This window comes from Kwoniella newhampshirensis, chromosome 7 (genome assembly GCF_039105145.1).
Source record: "Kwoniella newhampshirensis strain CBS 13917 chromosome 7, whole genome shotgun sequence".
Taxonomy (NCBI): Eukaryota; Fungi; Basidiomycota; class Tremellomycetes; order Tremellales; family Cryptococcaceae; genus Kwoniella; species Kwoniella newhampshirensis.
The window spans coordinates 1,009,091-1,026,164 of record NC_089961.1 but is presented as its reverse complement, the minus strand read 5'-3'; the positions used below and the strand labels follow the sequence as shown (position 1 = coordinate 1,026,164).

The window sequence follows — 17,074 nt, the reverse complement described above, 5'->3', positions numbered from 1 at the left end:
CTTCCCCAAGCTTTTCAAGGACAATGTCGAGATAACCATCATTATATAACCCTTTCCGTTCCATAATTTTCGTTTATAACCATTTTATTTTCACCCTTTACAGAACGGGGTCTTTTTTCTATAATAATATATGGGGCAGAATAAGCGGGGCGGAGGAAAAAGTGAGGTGTAGCAGAAGGATGTCATAGGAATAGCAACGGGTTTGAGTCTGTCCGACGTACACGATTGAAGGCGTAGGCGAGACATATCTGCACCCACTGTATTTATATAATCTGGATGCAGCGATAATCTAAAGTCACGATCGATTTTGCATAGAAGAGGAACTCGATGCCACAAATCGTTAGAGGTTGGATCGACCGCCGTTTGGCTACTGATCACAAAAGTCGGTTCGCATCTGTCACATTCCTCTTCTTCTTCGTGCCCTTTTCCTTACCTTTGACACCAATCACTCTATTCTACCATTACCCTCTTTCTCGACGCTTCTCCAGCAGCTCATATTCCACAATCATCTAGTTCCGATCCCGAAAAGGTGAAAGGTACGCCCAAATGACTCGTCACATCCGATCAGTTTAGCTAATCGAGCATTCCATCCAGCATCGTGACTTGAGGCTTCCTTTTCTTTCCTAAGACTATAGTCATCATAGCAACCTCGAAAGCATACACACCGAGAACACACTAAACACCGAACAATTGTCTGACTCAGAGTCATACGTTTCGACTACGCCTTGCGTATTCGTCCAACGACAAAGCCTGACATCCCAACCTTCCTTTTTACTTTTCATAATGGAACAACAAAATCGACTACTGCAAATGCTGAACACGGCAGCTACGCCGAACTCAGGCGCTACGCCTCCCCCTCTTCCTGCAACATCTTCACCTCGTCCCCCTCAGCAAGCCCAGCAGCAGCAAATACAAACACAAACACCACCACAGACACACCTCTTTCCTCCTGGCGGCTCTCAAATCGGTTCTCCTAGAGAAACGTCATCCTCGCCGCCTCCTCCTTCATTACAAGCTCTTTCTATCAACGATCTCTTCAAGAGCATCACATCCCCTCCTATTGGGAATCAACAGCAATCGGATCTATTTCCAGTAGTGTCACCGCCACCGAAGGAAGATCATAAGACGAACCTTTTAGGAATGTTGAAGAATATCGGATCGCCGGCCACCAATGGGAGCGGAATCACTTCACCGGGTGTCGGAAGCGGTGCTTCTTCTCCTGCAGTGGGACAGGAGAAACCTCCTCATGATCCGTTGGGTGTCTTCCGCGTTGGGTAAGTTGTGTTCCTCCGCGGAGGAGGCAGAGTCAATCGACTAACAGCATGCAGCCATCCCAGCGTCTCGTCGCCCCAAGAACCCGTGATCAATCATCCCGGCGGACTCACTTCACCTCCCCCACCTCCTCGACAAACCGAGCCCACCACGCCTGGCACCACTCCCCAAGCCAAACAGCCAGATATGGGCAAATCCCCAGAACCTCCAAAACGGTCAATGTTCGACTTCGTCTCCCCCTTCGATGTTTTCGAAAAGCCGAGACAGGCTTCCTTGTCAAAACCTCCTGTTCCAGCTCCAACTCCCAAAGCTCATCAAGTGCCAGCCAAAACTCAACAGGGCGAGTCGAAGGACGTCAGACCAAAGAGCGAAGACAGCCAACCTGCAGTATCCAAAGCCAAGTCCGTGCAGAACATTAGTAGGACTGCATCGCCTCAACGATCTCAACGCGGAACTCCTGTACCTGAGAAGATCGCTTACATCAGTAGAGCGGCGATTGGACAGCATCCTACCCATGAGCTCTCGTCAGAGGCTATCACTTCTGCTGTCGAGTCGACTTGGCAGGTGTCTAAGGCTATAAAGGGAGATGAAGGAAGAGGGTAGGTTGGCATTTAAACCAGCCATAGTATCGGTCAACGCTAAATCGTCCGCAGACCGAAAGCCCTCACACCTCACACTTCGATCGACCTTTCGCAGGCTAATTTGGACGCTCTCATCATGACTCCTACTGATCTCCAAATCAAACCCACTACTCTCCTCCGCACCGACAGCCTTGACTTCAAGCAAGGTCGTCGTGTCGCGTCGACGAGCACATTCATTGCCTACACGATGTCGAAGGGTGAGTTATCCAATATCAAGAGCTTGACTGACATCTAGGACGCATCCGTTTGATCGACTCCCGTTCCGGTGCTCGACTCGTGATTCAACTAGTTATGTCTGCTTCATTCGGGCCCATCATCGACTTTGCCGTTACCTCGAACCTTGTCGCCGCGATCGGTTATGACCACAAGATCTCTGTATACCGTGTACCGACATCGTGGGAGCAGAACGATCCTGAGGTTGACATGCTATGCAATTGTTTGGGCGTCGGTGGGCCGCTGGGTCCCTTGAAGAAAGTTGAATGGGTCAAGAAGGAGGGTCGCGATTTCCTCGCCATTGGCGGCATGGAGGGTGTTTTGGTAGTTGATCCGTCCGCGCTGGGGAATCCTAATACCCTCACGCATCTCGAAGATGTGGTCAAGAGCAACAAGCTACTCAAGACGGATGGTGTGAGTGTTTCTTACGTCCTCTGGACGCTCGTCTGACAATCATCATCCGCAGACTGTTGTCGATTTCTGCCTGAACCAAACCCATCAAGCGATCGGCATCTTGTCTGCCACATCGCAATTCACGCTCTACAATGTGGCCAATCTCAACCGAGTCTGGAACCGTCCTCTTCCAACATTGTCGCCCAACGAAACGCCATCTTCAGTGCAATTCTGTGAATCTAATGTCCTCGTTGGGCGAGGTAAAAACACCGTGTTCGAGCTGGCACAGATCACAGTCGATATGGCCGTGCTTTCCACGATTAAATTCACTTCGCCTTCCCCATCGCCCGAGAACCTCCATTATACCCACGCTATCTACGATTCGGTCAAGTCCATTCTGTGGGTTGCGCCTTTCTCACGAGGTAGTATATTCGCATTCAAGTACGCTCTCAAAGGTCAGCAACCTATCAAAGAAGTTTCCTCTCCAGAAGGCCAGAAAGTCGTTGCGTTCGAGAAGATGGCGGAATTCCCTCTCGACCCGGTGCTTAGCTTGTCTGTTTCGAAGAAAACCGAGGACGAGGATGCAGAGGACTTTTACGCTACTCCTGGTGGATTCAGTCAGGCAACGATCAGCAAGACAGCCTTAGCTGCTCCCCCTTCTACTACCGCTGAGACCTCAGTACCATGGACATCAGCAACTCTTGCAGCCCCTACAGTGCCTGCGCCTGCAAAATCGACAGCTGCTTCACCCAAGGTGCAATTAAACGAATTCAAGAAGACCGCTAAAGAATCCACTCCCACAGGCAAGGCGTCGAGCAAAAATGCTTCACCTGCAGTTGTCAAGACAGAATTACTCTCGGCCTCTGAAGATGAAGGTCCTTCCCAATCTCGCTCACCAAGAGGTTCGAAGACTGCTCCCGTTCCCGCTCAAATTCTCGCGGCCTCCATGGTCAATGGTCCTGAGGCAATCGCCCCACTGTCAGCAGCGGAATTCACAAAAACGCTCAAGAAGGTATGTCCGCGGTCGACGAGCCAATACATTGTTTAACATGCGGCTAATTTCTCGTCCGCCCGCAGACCGAAGACAGAATGTCTAATCATCTCAAGCAGGTGCTCAAGAACGAAGTTGCCGCTCTCAATGCTCGATTCGACGGTCTAAATGGTTCCGACTTCGCTGCGGATATCTCGGCGAGGGTCGAGAGACAGCTCAAGGGAGCTTTGACAAACGCTGTTGCTCAGGAAATCAAAAAGTCGTGAGTTGCGTCATCTTGTTGATAGCGAACAAATTAACCTTGAGTGAAGAGTGGTCCCGTCAATCACCACTACCATTCAGACCGAAGTCAGGACTGTTGTAGCCAACCAGATCCCAGCTGCCATCTTCGATGTGCTTCAAACCGTGCCAAAAGAGCTGGAGAGGGGATTGACCTCGACCATACAGAGGACGGTTTCCAGCGTCATCCAGGCTTCGGTGAGCTGCTCTTTCTGACCACCCGATGATCAGTCAGCTGACGATGGGCACAGATGGACCGAGCAATTGACGATTCGATTCAACAAACTCTCATGCCCGCCATACAGCATGCAGGATCGACCTTGACAGACCAGCTTGTGACCGAATTGAAGTCGGAGATGCTTCAGTGAGTGTGTCACAACCTACTCGCGAGACAGTGGCTGACATCTGTTCATCTGTAGGATCCGAAAGGAGATGTCACCAGTCCCAGTCCCTCCTCAGGCAAACAACGATCACCTGCTTAGATCTATGACCACGTCCATCTCTGAGCTGCAGAAACAGATCGCATCGCTCTCCGAGCAATTCGCAAAGTTCTCTGCTGCGCCAATCACGGCTCCACACTTGAATGGGATCATCTCACAAAGTGTTCCTCCCCCTCCTCTAGCACCTCCTGCTGTCGCACAAGTCCCCTCAGGTATACCAACGGCTCCTCCTGGAATATCTATCCCTCAACTCGAAGACATCTTCCTCACGGCTTTAGGTAACCAGTCGACTGCCTCAACGTTGCAGCTGGTTGGAGAGCAATCACATCTCGCCGACTTCTGTTTACCTATTCAGCCTGGCTTGCGAAGCCCTTTGTCACAAGCTGTTCTGTTGACTCTCCTCCACCGTGTCAGTGTGGTCCGGTCGATGCGAAGAGCCTGGCTGATCCTCCTTTCCGGTACAGCTTGCCATCGCTCTTAACGAGATTCCACCCAACCATCCCATGTGGCTACAAACAGCCAGCTGGGCACGCAGAACAGCCTCGCTCATCGATCCGAGGGTGAGTTGGATCATTGCGGCTCATTACAACTTCCAGCACGCACGAGCTAGAGGCTGATTCTATCTCCTCAGGATTCTAACATTGCGGGATTCATCTCACGCGTGCTTCAAGTCGTCCAAGAAACTCTGAACCAAATCGCGGTCAACATCCAAACTCGATTCGGTGCCGACCCAAATAGTCCCAACCAAGTGGGGATGATCAGGCAGATCATGGATGTGGTGGCAGTGAAGCTTTCGGCGGTTTGAGGAGGAACGTTGAAGTTTTAACAAGATCTTGTTTGTGGAAATATGTCGAACCTTACCCTCCTTTCCTTTCTCTGGGTGGATTGAGTGACCAAGAAATTTCCTATCATCTATTCACCTTCTGTTCGTGACATCATAGCAATTCAATCAAGTAGATGATCATCTAGCATAGAATGAGGGAGATGAAACGAGTATCGAATTTACGTTTATTAATGTGTCTGATACCTTTCCCAAGCGGCTACTCTGACAATCTTTCAGCACGATCTCGGAAGAAAGTGTCTCGGCAGACCAGACAAAAGTCTGTGAAAGGGGCGCTGAAGAAGCGAAAAAACAGACCAATCCATGTATGCGAGAAGCCAGATATCCTCGATCCATCTCCAAAACTTGACGGGATCATGATCACGCTCTAAGCAAAAAAACCCGGTTCGAGCCCTGTCGAACCCCATATACGAACATCCCTGCGCGAACTCCTTCGCCTCCACCTCAAACTCCTTCGACACCCTGGTATTCCGACTCGATGCCCGGTTCCATCAATGATGCGTGACCAAGAATGAGGATGGCGGAAGATCCGACGAGCCAGAAAAATGTGGACACGGGGGAGGCGACCCACAAAAGGGGGATACCTGTGAGTGGTGCGGTGGGAGAGGGAGGGGGGGGGGGAAAGGCAGAGCAGAGAACGTTGCGAATGAGATGAGGGTGCGAATGAGATGAGGGCCGGATGGTCGGTCGAAGTGATGTCGTATAAATATGGAGAAAATGGTATGAGGGGATATACAAGTTGATTAGCATTCCGATAGCCTGACTATTTTGTCAAACAGAATCGCACTCACCAATGACGAAGAGAGCGGTGTAGAGCGATTTCTGGGTGATCACTTGATTACCGACCTGAACAGGATCGGGAGCTAGTAATTGATGAGATCCGATGCGGATGCGGATACTCAAGATCAGATTCCAGTCCTTTTCATACGCATGACAAATGTCGCGATTCACCAAATTTGTTGATAGCTGCGAAACCACCGGCCAAGAATCCCAATGCGATAAGTAAGAGAGGGTTTGTGAGTCTGTCCAAGGATCCCAGACAGCGCACGTCAGCTTGGCGCTCTCGTGTGAGTCCGAGACGTTTCATCTTCTGACTGCATCGTACTTTGGCCAGACCGCAAGAGCGTAATTGGGTAATGACGACGAATCCCGCTCACAAGGCATAGATTGCAAGTACACCAATGACGAGCAAGTAGTTCCCAGAGAAGTTTCGTGTGTTATATGTTATTCGCTATCACCACCACATTTGATGTCAGCGAGAGCTATCCGTCAACCAGTACGAAGGAACAACAGCGGGCAGCGCTCACACTTGTCGCTTCGTTCAGATCCTTCGGTCGAGAGAGTTGTCTGTGGTCGAACTGTGCGCGGGGAGAGAGATGGGTGTCAGTGTGCAGTGATCCATGACGGATGAGATACCGATGATCCTGCACTGGGCTGTGATCGAGATGGACCACAGCAGAGGTCGGTCGGGCGTCGAAGAGATAGACTCCGATCTGGAATGGGGCAAGTAGCCAGCCACTGGGGACTCACAAATTCCTGAGGAGGTTTCAGTGTCGACAGCTTCGTCTCCTACGAGCAGCACTGTAGGTCAGCACTAGGTATGCTTGCGCTTCGACGATGCGTGGCACATGAAAGCACAGGGAGGGTGTGGACGCCAGTGGAAGGGGGGGAGTACCGCTACTGACTCTGAAATGCTTGACGATGTCACCGGCTTTCGAGACGTATTCCATCGTGGCGTGGAGTGGTGTTGCGCTTATGGTACTTGTTCTGTGATTCGGATGATTGTGTGGAACCAATGAAGTGATAGAGACGGCATGGATTCGCTGTAGATGTCGAGACACATGAGTGGAAGTGGGAGTGGAAGATGCAAGTCACTCCCGAGCTCGAATTGCCTGTCTAGGTAATTCATTTCTCACCGACGCGTATGGTGGAATGTTGATGTTGATGTTGATGTGAGGCACATCAATCTCGACGACGACGACGAAAGATCAACCGGCACGCACTGCTGCGCACTCTACGCGTTATTCTGCACCGACTTCTAGTCAAACTCGATCAGTACCAGATCGCCATCAACATCACCATCACTCTATCTAGTCTGCAATATGATCCGCTCCAACCCGACCGCAATCCCACTCCGGGCGTCAGACGTCAAACTCCTCCAAATCGAAATAGACAAACGAAGAGCCGAACGAGAATCCACCGTTTCTACCTCGGATCCTCGTTCCTCTGTCGCCGTGCAGAACAGGACGACGCCAGCCCACGATCAGGGAGAGGAGGGGAGGATAGTGGGGAAGGAGAAGAAAAGGAGTGCAGCTGAGAGGATTGGATTGTAATGTGATATGTGATGTCGACAGAATCCATCATTTCATTCTGTTATTTAGGATGGAGGGGAGAGACGGCCGATGATCCACGGTCGGACAAGACCTTCATGGTGGGACAGTGAGACGGTATATCTGTGAGAGTCAGCTACCGTTGCATATCCCCTCATTCAGTCACTTGCTGACTCGTCAGTCGTCGCAACTAGTCACGGCGGAATGAAAGTAATGGTCACATCACGAAATGAAACTCCACATAGGAGCAAATACGAACGGCACGACACGACACGATAATACTCTACGTCCCCATCCATCTTCCTGCCTCGACTCTCACGCTGCGCTCAATACCCCCGCCGTAATCTCTCAATCTCTCGTCTCTGTCTCTCGATGACCTCTCGATTCTCTTTCACCTCCTCCAGCAGGGGCTGTACAGCTTTTCGAATCTCATTCTGAGGCACAAAACCAAAATGTATCATTAGCCCTGTTCCCCCTTGTCCATATATTGATCTTCACACTCCTCCAAAGCAATGGTGGACCAGCCTGATAGGATTGACGTTGACAAGACAATGAACTCACCCTTAGACTTCTGCCCATTCTCAACATGTCCAATTGTAAATTTCCAATCTCCCTTCTCATCTCCTCCATCTTCTCCGCATCGCTCAATTTCGGCGAAGCACCTCGCGATCCCCTCTCACCAACAGGTTTCAATGCCCAAGTCAAATCCACACTCGGTTCTTCTTCTCGACCATGATGGCTCGAAGCTGTTTCTTCTTCCTCCTCGTCCTCCTCGACGATCGGGGTCGTCCCTCTTGCTCCGCCACCGTGTAACAATTGTGTTCGATGAGCATCCGAAGCGATGGTCCGTACTGGAGGACCAGAAGTGGACCTCGAGTTACTTTGTCTAGGTGCTCTCGGAGGTTGATTATGTGTCGTTGTCGGTGCAGAGACGATCCGAGTCCTGCCTGAAGTTGTCTGTGCTGCTGATGTCGCATGAATACGTTCGCGTTCATCTTCGTTCCAAACGACTTTCTTCTCCTGCGGCTTCTGGACGTCGACAGCAGACTTTGGGGATTCTTTGATCTTTTCTTCTGCAATCCTCGGCACAGGGGGAGCCGAAGGGGTCGCCATGTTGGACGTATTGCGGTTTTCGCCAAGGATGGTGGCACGGCGGGACGACGTTGTGGAGGGAGGTGCGAGGGATGGACGGGGTACTCGCGGCTGTTAAAATGGTCAACTGAGACTCAAATCTATGTTGCTGCTCCCAGGCTCACAAGTGTTGGCAACACTCGAGTGCCTGCGATCGGTTCGCCACAACTCATCTCGACGGGGGCCTTGCTCAGTGCCCGCAGATCTTTCAGGAGCAGTGTACCTGAGGTAGGGTGTCAGCTTGGTCTAAGTATATCGCAAGTTGGTCAGTTCACCTTTGCTCGATCTTGCTGCTAGTGTAGCCCCGTCGAGGAAAATGAGACTTTCCAATCCGACTTCTCCAAATGAGACCAGCTTCGCAGCGCTGCATCAGATGTCAGTCACGGCTTGCATGAGGGAGGAAACAGCTCGCCCAGCTGACCTATCTGGATTGTCTAGTCCGACCAGCGCAACCATCTGGCCCACTCCCCCCTGTCTCAAGATTGCACAAAGTCCCCCCTTCTTCACGCCATCTGCACTTTCAGCGACAGGACTGAACGCAACGTCTGTTATCTCGCCGCGGGCCGCAGCTCCATAAGGTCGGATCTCGCGGATGTCCGCCTGGGACTCTGTGCCGTTTGGAAGGGTGAGGCGAAGGAGTGCTGGTGAGGTTGTGGAAGGGAGGACGAGGGTTGATGAGAGAGAAGGAGAGAATTTCAGCAGTGGGGAGACGGGCTGTGCGGAGTGCGAGTCAGCGTTATCTGTCCATATTTTGGAGATTACACTCCTGTGCCGCGTAGGTGAGAGGCGAGATGGCTTTGAAGTTGTTATCTGGGTGGCCATCATCGAGATGACGAGATGAATATGGGGCGAGTTTCAATGACGTATACGTACGCCTGATAATCTTTTGCCAAGAGGGACGACCATTCTCGACCCTTTCTCCCTATCGTAGACCACAAGCTCGCCATGTTCCGAGCCCACTGCGACGAGAGTCAAAGTGCTATTGACGGCAAGAGCGGTGATAGCACCATCCGGAACCTATGTTGACCCGCGGTACGTCAGCCGAACTCATCCACGGCTAAGAGAAAATGGACCAGAGAACATGATGACGAGAGGTCGAGACGGGCGTGTCGAGAGTGGGGGAAGACAGATAAAGGTTGGACGAAGGACAAACGGGTGACCATAGTCTAGTGACCGTTCACACATGGCTGGACCTCAAACTGACCTCAAGAGTATTAATACACTTCCAGCCCCTCCCATCCACTTTCTCCATAACCTTCAACCCGTCCCCATTCCCACTCGTCGTACAAACCAACACGACATCTTTGCTCAAACAAACCACCTTCTGGGCCCTGTCCTTATTTCCAACACCGATTTCCGATACCCTCCGTTGTCTCTCATCGTACTCCCATATCGTATGGCTGCCCAGGTGATAGAGAAACGAGTGATTTTCAGAGGAAGTGACGATTTGCGGTTGAGTATCTTTTGGAAATCGGGTCGGTAAGGCGATGGACGTTGAGTTCAGAAGATTCGGTGATGTCGAGGTTGGAGTCGAGGAGGTCGAGTGTGGTTTGGGGATCGTAGTCGAGGAAAGAGATGTTGGATGGATCAGTATCACCGATGTCATCTTGACGGTAGAGTCGAGTCGAAGGGATGCGTGTCAGAGGAACAATGGATCAACAAACATGCGAGATGAAAAACAAAAAACAAAACAGTCTCGTTCAACAGCGGATGTAAACAACCAGCTTGCTTCCAGCTTTGTACGATTACGTAAGACAAGTCAGACCGGTCGATGGCATGCTGAATGAAGCTGACACAATTTTTGAGCGGCGCACTGATACATGCACTATACCATATTCAATTGTCCATACACTAGGTTATCGTACATGTACATCTGATGATCGACTGGACGTCAGTCACAGTCGTTATGCAATCAATGCTGTGTGAAATCCATGCCACTTGACGTTGTGATTGCCCTTCCCCATCATTTCATTGATTCCGGTCATTCTGTGACTCAGACAGCACCTCGTCTCCTCACCGAACATCATAACTCAACCAGCATGACCTCCTAAGGCTCGATCATCCACACAGCCCTTTTCGCTTTACAGATGTGAAGCCAGCATCACCCCTCCAGCAATTAGACCAGCCAAGACTCCTCCAAGCCCTACACCCATTCGCTGTCTCGCTGCATTGGAACTTCCACCCGTATCAGTGCTCCCAGTCCCGCCGCTCACCGTCCCACTACCACCCACTCCACCAGGCCGACTACTCGTCGCACTTATCTCCGCACTGAAAACCGGTACTTCGCCCACACTGTACTCCGTCGAATTGCCTAATCCTTGATACTGAAGCGCTCCTTCCCGCAACAAAGTCGGAGCGGCTGAGTAGACGTAGCTTGGCGTAGTCCAAGTCGGATTAGCAAGGACCGCATTAGGCAGCATGGTCTGAATAGTTGTAGGGAGCGATAAAGCCTGTATGTTTGTCGGGTTGGGTCCATATGGCTGTACCGTTGTGGACGCATTCGCTGTGGCGTTGCCAGTATTTGCCGTAGCGGGACTCGCAAGTGGCAGGAAGCCAATCAAGGGGGCTTGTTTTCCATTGATACCATAGCTGGCAGTTGCAGAATGTCAGCTTGGACACAACGATGTTGGGTGTTCATCAGCTCACCTGAACACGCTGTACACGTTCTTCAAGAACGGTGTGCCCAATTGCCAGTCCACCCCGTCACCAGCTGAAGCCTGAGCTATGGGCCACGCGAGACAGAACGACGATGATGCTACTTGGGCATACATCCAATCGGAAGGCTGAAGCTGGATATATCGGCCGCTATTGCGTGAAAGACGCATCAGCGATCTGTCCTGCAAGCATACATCCATTCGACAAGGCTATAGCGAGCACCAGTGCGAACTCTGCCACTCACCCAAATGAGAACCCCATGGTCATCCTCGTATTACAAGGCACAGCCCACTGTCCCTCCTTAACTTGCCTGGCATCCGGTATCAGGTTGAACAACCTTACCACATCCTGTTGAGGACCCGCAAGACCAGTGAAGCCCGCGTCCAGCAACGCCACAGATCCCAGTCCGATATCCGCGTACGATGACCGTATCCCGACATTGGTGCCGTTCATCGTCACATTCTGCACAGTCAATGTCCAGAACAGGTACTCTTCTCCGCCGAGCTCCTCCACCGTGGAAGGCAGCGCGTCGAGTTCCGACGGGACACTACGTTTTCGACGGGCACTGTCGGCGGAGGCACTGGCTGAGGGTGCCATAGACACGCTGACAGTACCACTGACACCGGCTCTGGACGCTGTTGCGGTACTAGCGACTACACCTGTTGAATCGTTCGTGTTGGCCAGAGCGCGACCGAATGGAACGACGTCGTGCCACTCAATATCGTTGATAGTTCTTCCTGTAGTCGAGTCGTTCGAGACATAGAGGCCAGAGACTCCGCCCAACGTCAACGAACCGTTCTCTACCCGGTAGCGAGAAGAGCCAGAGGGCGAGGACGCAGAGGACGAGGCGGTCGTGGTGGTAGAGGAGTTGACGAGGGGAGGAGAGAGGGCAAGACCAAAGACGGGATACGGTAGATGCGGTGTTCGAACAAGGTTTTCCAGTAATGGAGGTAAATACGGAGATGAGCTGCTACTGGGTGTCGCACTGCTTGAAGCATTGCTCGTGACAGTGGCCGTGGTGTTCGTGGTCGAGCTCGAGGTCTCTGGAAGGAGGAAATGAGACAGCGCAGATAATCTGGGAAATCCGAGCCCCATAATGCCAGACATCCTCTGCTCTGACAACGTCAAGTTGGTCGAGTTGATCAGACCTGGCAGTGAACCATTAGTCGCTGTAGTGGGAACAGTCCAGTAACGGGAGCTCACCCATGACCTGCCCCGGTACCACTATCTCACCCAAGGTGATGACCTCTCTGATCAAGAAACCGCTAGCAGTAGTCCCATCCGCATAACTGCTATTCCATCTCGTCCTGTTCGCATTGACCTCTACGAGTCCTTCCGACCTCCGACTGACGTCGTAGTAAGGATTCGTGGCGGTCCCCAGCGAGGCCGGACATGATGAGGGTGTACATAACGTCGAAGCGAGCAGGAGATCTGAGGATGCAAGATCGAGTTGTAAGGGATAGGTGGTGGGTGGTGAGCCAATTGTAATAGGAACAACGAACGTACTACGAGTGACAAGCGTTAGTGACTACGTCAAAGCAGAATGCGGGTTTTTACTGCACCAGAGGGAAAATCTTGACTCACTTCAAGGATGATCCGAGATTCAGGATGCTGCCATTTCCCGTTGCTCTCTTTTGTAGTCCATCGCTGCCTCCTTCCCGATGTAACAGCTCGAGCTCGATCCCTCCTATATCGACTTCCGGCGATACTCTCTTTGTATTTCGTTTCCGTGCAGAATTCCGTGCCCTCTTGCCCTCTGTATCTCGCCGTCTCACCTCACAACGGTGAAGAGGGACCGAATTCCGCGCGATAGAGTGAGATGGCGTGGAACGAACGTGTGCGGGTTGCAACGGCAAGGCGGAATCGAGTGGCTGGACAAGTTGGGAGAATGAGAATGGAAGGAGGGAGAGGATCGTGACGATATGGGTGGTAGTGAGCATGTCCGTTGCGCACCAATGATGTATCGCAGCGTTCGTTCGACTGTCAAATGGTAAAATCATAGGTTGACACGTAAAAGCGGATGTTGTTGTTTTCGTCAGAACTATTACTATTGTCTTGAGGGGTGAACCTTGCGAAGTCGAATACTTGCTGCTTGACTATATGTCACGATGCGATCAGATGCGATCAGATGCGAAGGGACGGGACTGCCTTTGATTGGAGCCAGGCTGTTCTTCTGCGGAATTGTGATGCTGAGCGTTTGATGTTGTGATTGAGACGAGGCGGTGAATTGAAAAAGGAAGGCACCCAAAAAAAAAAAAAAAGAACGCAGCGACTGATGCGTATTTCTGGTGACCTGGTCTTGGAAAGGGCCTAGTCTGTTCGACTGCGGGGCGATTGCTGTGAATGAGAGAACGGCTGCAGTCGTGAAAAAAGAGAGTGGAGATGTGGATGTGTATGCGATGCCAAGACAATTATAAGACGAGGAATGATTGAAAGAGAGAGCAAAATGAGATGTGGTTGAAGGCTGCGCGCTCTGATCGTTTCTCTGCTGTTTTATTTTTATTTTTAGAGGAACTTTCAACAACAGTCACCGGCGCGTGATCCGAATGCCGAAAACTCAATGAACAGCGAGAATGCGGAGGTGGCGTCGGAGGTTGTAAGGGGGGGGGAGGGGGCACGCTAAGGCAGCGGATCTCGCGCTTGTGGTGGTGATGGGTCAAACTCATCCACATCAGATCACCATGCATTACAATCACACTGCATTACCTCCATTGACCTCGTCGTCGCAGTTACGATGCTTAGTAGCAACCCTTCCCTCGATGATGCTAGTAACGCCGCCATCACTCCATCTTAAAACTCATCGTCGTTACCACCTCCAAACCATCCCGAGTACACCAAGATAGTCCCGTACACCAGACCGCCGCCAGCTATAGACATCCAACAAGCGGCAGGTTGGATGAGCTTCGAATGGGTCAGGAGTAAAGGGAGTGATAGACCGGTTGTCTGGACAGAAGGCTCGATGTTAGCTTGCCATGTATGTCTTCCGGTCAGTTCCTTTCGATGGAATATTCGGGAGAGCAAAATGAGAGGAAGAGAAGATGATCTCGACATACCACCAACATGCCGGTCAAAAATCGACCGAAATCGATATAAGCCGAGTTGTACTCTGGAGAGATATCATCTGCTCTCGCACATCTTGAACAGATCGAGTTGGGTATGGGAGCGAGGACAAATGTGAGGGCTTTGATTCGTCAAACGGGGTCACATCAGTATGGATCATGTTGTCAACTTCTCGAGCATACTTGATAGCAATCACTCACCGACAAGAAGAGGTAACCAGTTGGCCCATAGTGCACATGAGAGGATGACGAGTAAGAAACCCGCTGCCAGAACGAAAGAGAGCAGGATGACGGCTGTTTGTTAGGCCGGCATTCAGAGTACGAGTATGCAGGCGACAATGTCAGTGTCGAAAGGAGGGGATGTGTGACGCGATGTGCCGGTCGACAGTGAACGAATGCCAGATTGAAAATAAGGAGGTAGGAAGACGTAGATGAAGTCAGCGATGTGTCAACATGGGAACCAGTCGAACAAAGCAACGCATCGAACGCATCGAACGAAGAAACGACGCACTCTTCAATCCAGCTGCCATCTTTGCGCCCTGATAATACTGAGTGTTGACCAATCGATGCTTCGAGTCCTTGTCTAGATTGGTGAGATCGCTAATCACAGTGAAAGCGGCTAACTGACATGACATGACCTTCATGCTGAGCCGGGGATGGCAAAGGTAACACTCGCGCGCCTATGACCTGCTTCCGAGTAAAGGCGCGCTCGGGTGGAGGTCAATCGTCTCCATCGGTTCCGGAGAACGCTGCAGATCAGATCCGTAAAGTGACTTATCAGTACCACAAAGTCCACTCGTATCGGCCAGAATTGTTCTCATTCTCGCCTTGGACCTTGGCTCCTCACATACAATAAACACGACAACAAAGTCAGAGTAATCATGGCAGAAACAAGGACAGACACTGCTCCAGCTCCGTAAGTATCCATATATCGTTCCTTCCAGGTGTTTGCCACCCAAATCGTAGCTAAACCATCCTATGCCTCCATCGCAGCATTCACATCCCTGCAATTTTGCAGAACCCTACGAACCATGCATTGCGACAGGTGGAAGCGTACAATGCTCAACAGCGCGAGAAGGCTCAAGCGCGTAGAGAGGCCAAGACCATCACGAGGGTGGTCGAGAAGGGTACTGGGAGGGGAAAGAGGGTGATCAGACGATTGGACAATGGTCAGCTTTGTTCTCGCCATAACCCTGATGTGTTTTCCTTGTGGGCGAATCGACATATATCGCTGTGATGGTTGGTTAAGATTGAGCTGATACGACAGGGGCCTGATAGCTGCTTTCGCATCAAATCCTCATATTGTCCAACCATCGAGAGGGGACTACAATCCCCCTATTCCACTACAACATCGTCCTCCTCGTGCTTCATTCCCAGCGGACACTATTCCTCGATCAGCTCCTATACCATCAGTCAGTCCTCCAGAACGAGATCCATTCTCCTCAAATTCTCTGAACGGAGCTTTCTCAACATCACTCAAAGGGACGAGGGCGCTATTGCGGAAGAGAGGAGGCAGAAGAGTAGAAGGATTGGTGGGTAAGGTAGAGAGTGAAATCAGGGGTTGGTTGGGTGGTTCTTGGGGAACTCTGAATCGCGCCTCATCGCATGACGATGAAGTCTGGACGATCATTGATGAACAACCGGTCGACCTTTCAAGCCAATCGAGCGATGCGTCAGGTATATCGACACACGCTTCGAGCAGTCGCAGAATGCCTGCTTTACATCAGATCACTTCGGCTCTTCCATCGTTGCCCATATCGGATGCCAATCAGATTCCCGCGATCCTGGAAATCTCACGTTCTCCCGCTCATATTAGCTGGCTAGTGAGTGACAGCTTCGAAAGACTGGTTGTCCATCTCATTGCCAGATATTATGAGTTGGTCTCATGGAGTGAGCGGGGTCCCATCCTTGATCGAATAGGCTGCAGTGCTTTCTCGTACTGACGTTCATCATTAGGCGATACACACGTCACAGTATCGGGTCAGAGTGTCCGACTGACAAATATCATCCTTCCGAATATCGCCAAACCCAAAGCTCAACAACAGAGTTATACTCTCTTCACGCCTGAAACCAGCGAGGTATCAGGTCAATCAAGCTCCGAACTACCCACGAGCGGATCAGAATCCGATCGCGGTGGCTTCCACTCGGAAACAGATAGCGAAGCGGCAACTCAGCGTGGAGGTGATTCTGAATCTGAATCGGATCTTGAAGAAGGATATACGCTTGTCGACGACTCCATTTCGGACATCGAAGGAGCTGCAAATATTACCATCACCTCTTTACCGGATATGAGCGATTTAGCTCTCTCGGATTCTGATATGGATCTGGGCTTGAGGAGGACCGATTCGAATACTTCGTCAAGATACGCTTCGTCAGAAGGCGGTTCAGAGTTTAGTGGTTTGGGAGATAGTTTGACTCTTCCAGCGATGCCGAGAACCGTGAATGCGACTAGTACGACGGGTGGAGGCTGGATCGAATTCGATGTCGGTCCTGTAGGATTGGGAGATATCCCAAATCCAACTGTACCGATATCCGTGGCGGGTATCAGAGCAAAAGCGAATCTCCCAATGCCTGTTGCGCAGACGGCAGGAAGGGAGTGGGAGGACAAACCGACTTTCTTCGAGTATCTCTACGGGGCGTAGCAGACGAGGGATTGCGCTGGGATGCAAGGTATGGGCGGAAGTATTACACCGCATCTAGCATTGTGACACACTTATCACAACAAATGAAGCAACCATAGGAAGACAGAACCAAGCGGACCAGCAAGATTACGAACTTCCGTCATAAGATGGATCAGACTGGAGCGTCTGTTACATGACAAAAATGTGG

The 17,074-nt window shown here is 51.2% G+C and overlaps 7 protein-coding genes across 7 annotated transcripts; 3 read left to right on the top strand and 4 right to left on the bottom strand.

Moving 5' to 3' along the window:
• Nucleotides 1–810: 810 nt before the first annotated feature.
• Nucleotides 811–5,034, top strand: IAR55_004091 (uncharacterized protein; the record flags this gene model as incomplete). The annotated part of the gene is made up of 11 exons (XM_066947194.1): nt 811–1,274; nt 1,329–1,871; nt 1,926–2,110; nt 2,203–2,540; nt 2,593–3,531; nt 3,597–3,772; nt 3,822–3,987; nt 4,041–4,153; nt 4,209–4,638; nt 4,694–4,789; nt 4,861–5,034. The coding sequence occupies 11 exons, from the start codon at nt 811–813 to the stop codon at nt 5,032–5,034; spliced, it is 3,624 nt and encodes a 1,207-aa protein (XP_066802573.1).
• Nucleotides 5,035–5,514: 480 nt separating this feature from the next.
• Nucleotides 5,515–6,800, bottom strand: IAR55_004090 (uncharacterized protein; the record flags this gene model as incomplete). The annotated part of the gene is made up of 7 exons (XM_066947193.1): nt 5,515–5,654; nt 5,862–5,933; nt 6,022–6,092; nt 6,228–6,301; nt 6,378–6,428; nt 6,601–6,639; nt 6,756–6,800. 7 exons carry the CDS (start codon nt 6,798–6,800, stop codon nt 5,515–5,517), a joined length of 492 nt encoding a protein of 163 aa, XP_066802572.1.
• Nucleotides 6,801–7,172: 372 nt separating this feature from the next.
• IAR55_004089 (uncharacterized protein) lies at nt 7,173–7,403 on the top strand (the record flags this gene model as incomplete). The annotated part of the gene is made up of 1 exon (XM_066947192.1): nt 7,173–7,403. One exon carries the CDS (start codon nt 7,173–7,175, stop codon nt 7,401–7,403), a length of 231 nt encoding a protein of 76 aa, XP_066802571.1.
• Nucleotides 7,404–7,726: 323 nt separating this feature from the next.
• IAR55_004088 (uncharacterized protein) lies at nt 7,727–10,137 on the bottom strand (the record flags this gene model as incomplete). The annotated part of the gene is made up of 7 exons (XM_066947191.1): nt 7,727–7,834; nt 7,962–8,603; nt 8,657–8,754; nt 8,807–8,895; nt 8,953–9,245; nt 9,405–9,548; nt 9,736–10,137. 7 exons carry the CDS (start codon nt 10,135–10,137, stop codon nt 7,727–7,729), a joined length of 1,776 nt encoding a protein of 591 aa, XP_066802570.1.
• A 475-nt stretch (nt 10,138–10,612) lies between these two features.
• IAR55_004087 (uncharacterized protein) lies at nt 10,613–13,126 on the bottom strand (the record flags this gene model as incomplete). Its single annotated transcript, XM_066947190.1, has 5 exons — nt 10,613–11,120; nt 11,178–11,336; nt 11,431–12,334; nt 12,390–12,691; nt 12,771–13,126. 5 exons carry the CDS (start codon nt 13,124–13,126, stop codon nt 10,613–10,615), a joined length of 2,229 nt encoding a protein of 742 aa, XP_066802569.1.
• An 850-nt stretch (nt 13,127–13,976) lies between these two features.
• IAR55_004086 (uncharacterized protein) lies at nt 13,977–14,889 on the bottom strand (the record flags this gene model as incomplete). The annotated part of the gene is made up of 4 exons (XM_066947189.1): nt 13,977–14,129; nt 14,240–14,367; nt 14,447–14,539; nt 14,757–14,889. 4 exons carry the CDS (start codon nt 14,887–14,889, stop codon nt 13,977–13,979), a joined length of 507 nt encoding a protein of 168 aa, XP_066802568.1.
• A 237-nt stretch (nt 14,890–15,126) lies between these two features.
• IAR55_004085 (uncharacterized protein) lies at nt 15,127–16,887 on the top strand (the record flags this gene model as incomplete). The annotated part of the gene is made up of 4 exons (XM_066947188.1): nt 15,127–15,161; nt 15,239–15,414; nt 15,524–16,135; nt 16,202–16,887. The coding sequence occupies 4 exons, from the start codon at nt 15,127–15,129 to the stop codon at nt 16,885–16,887; spliced, it is 1,509 nt and encodes a 502-aa protein (XP_066802567.1).
• Between the last annotated feature and the right edge of the window lie 187 nt (nt 16,888–17,074).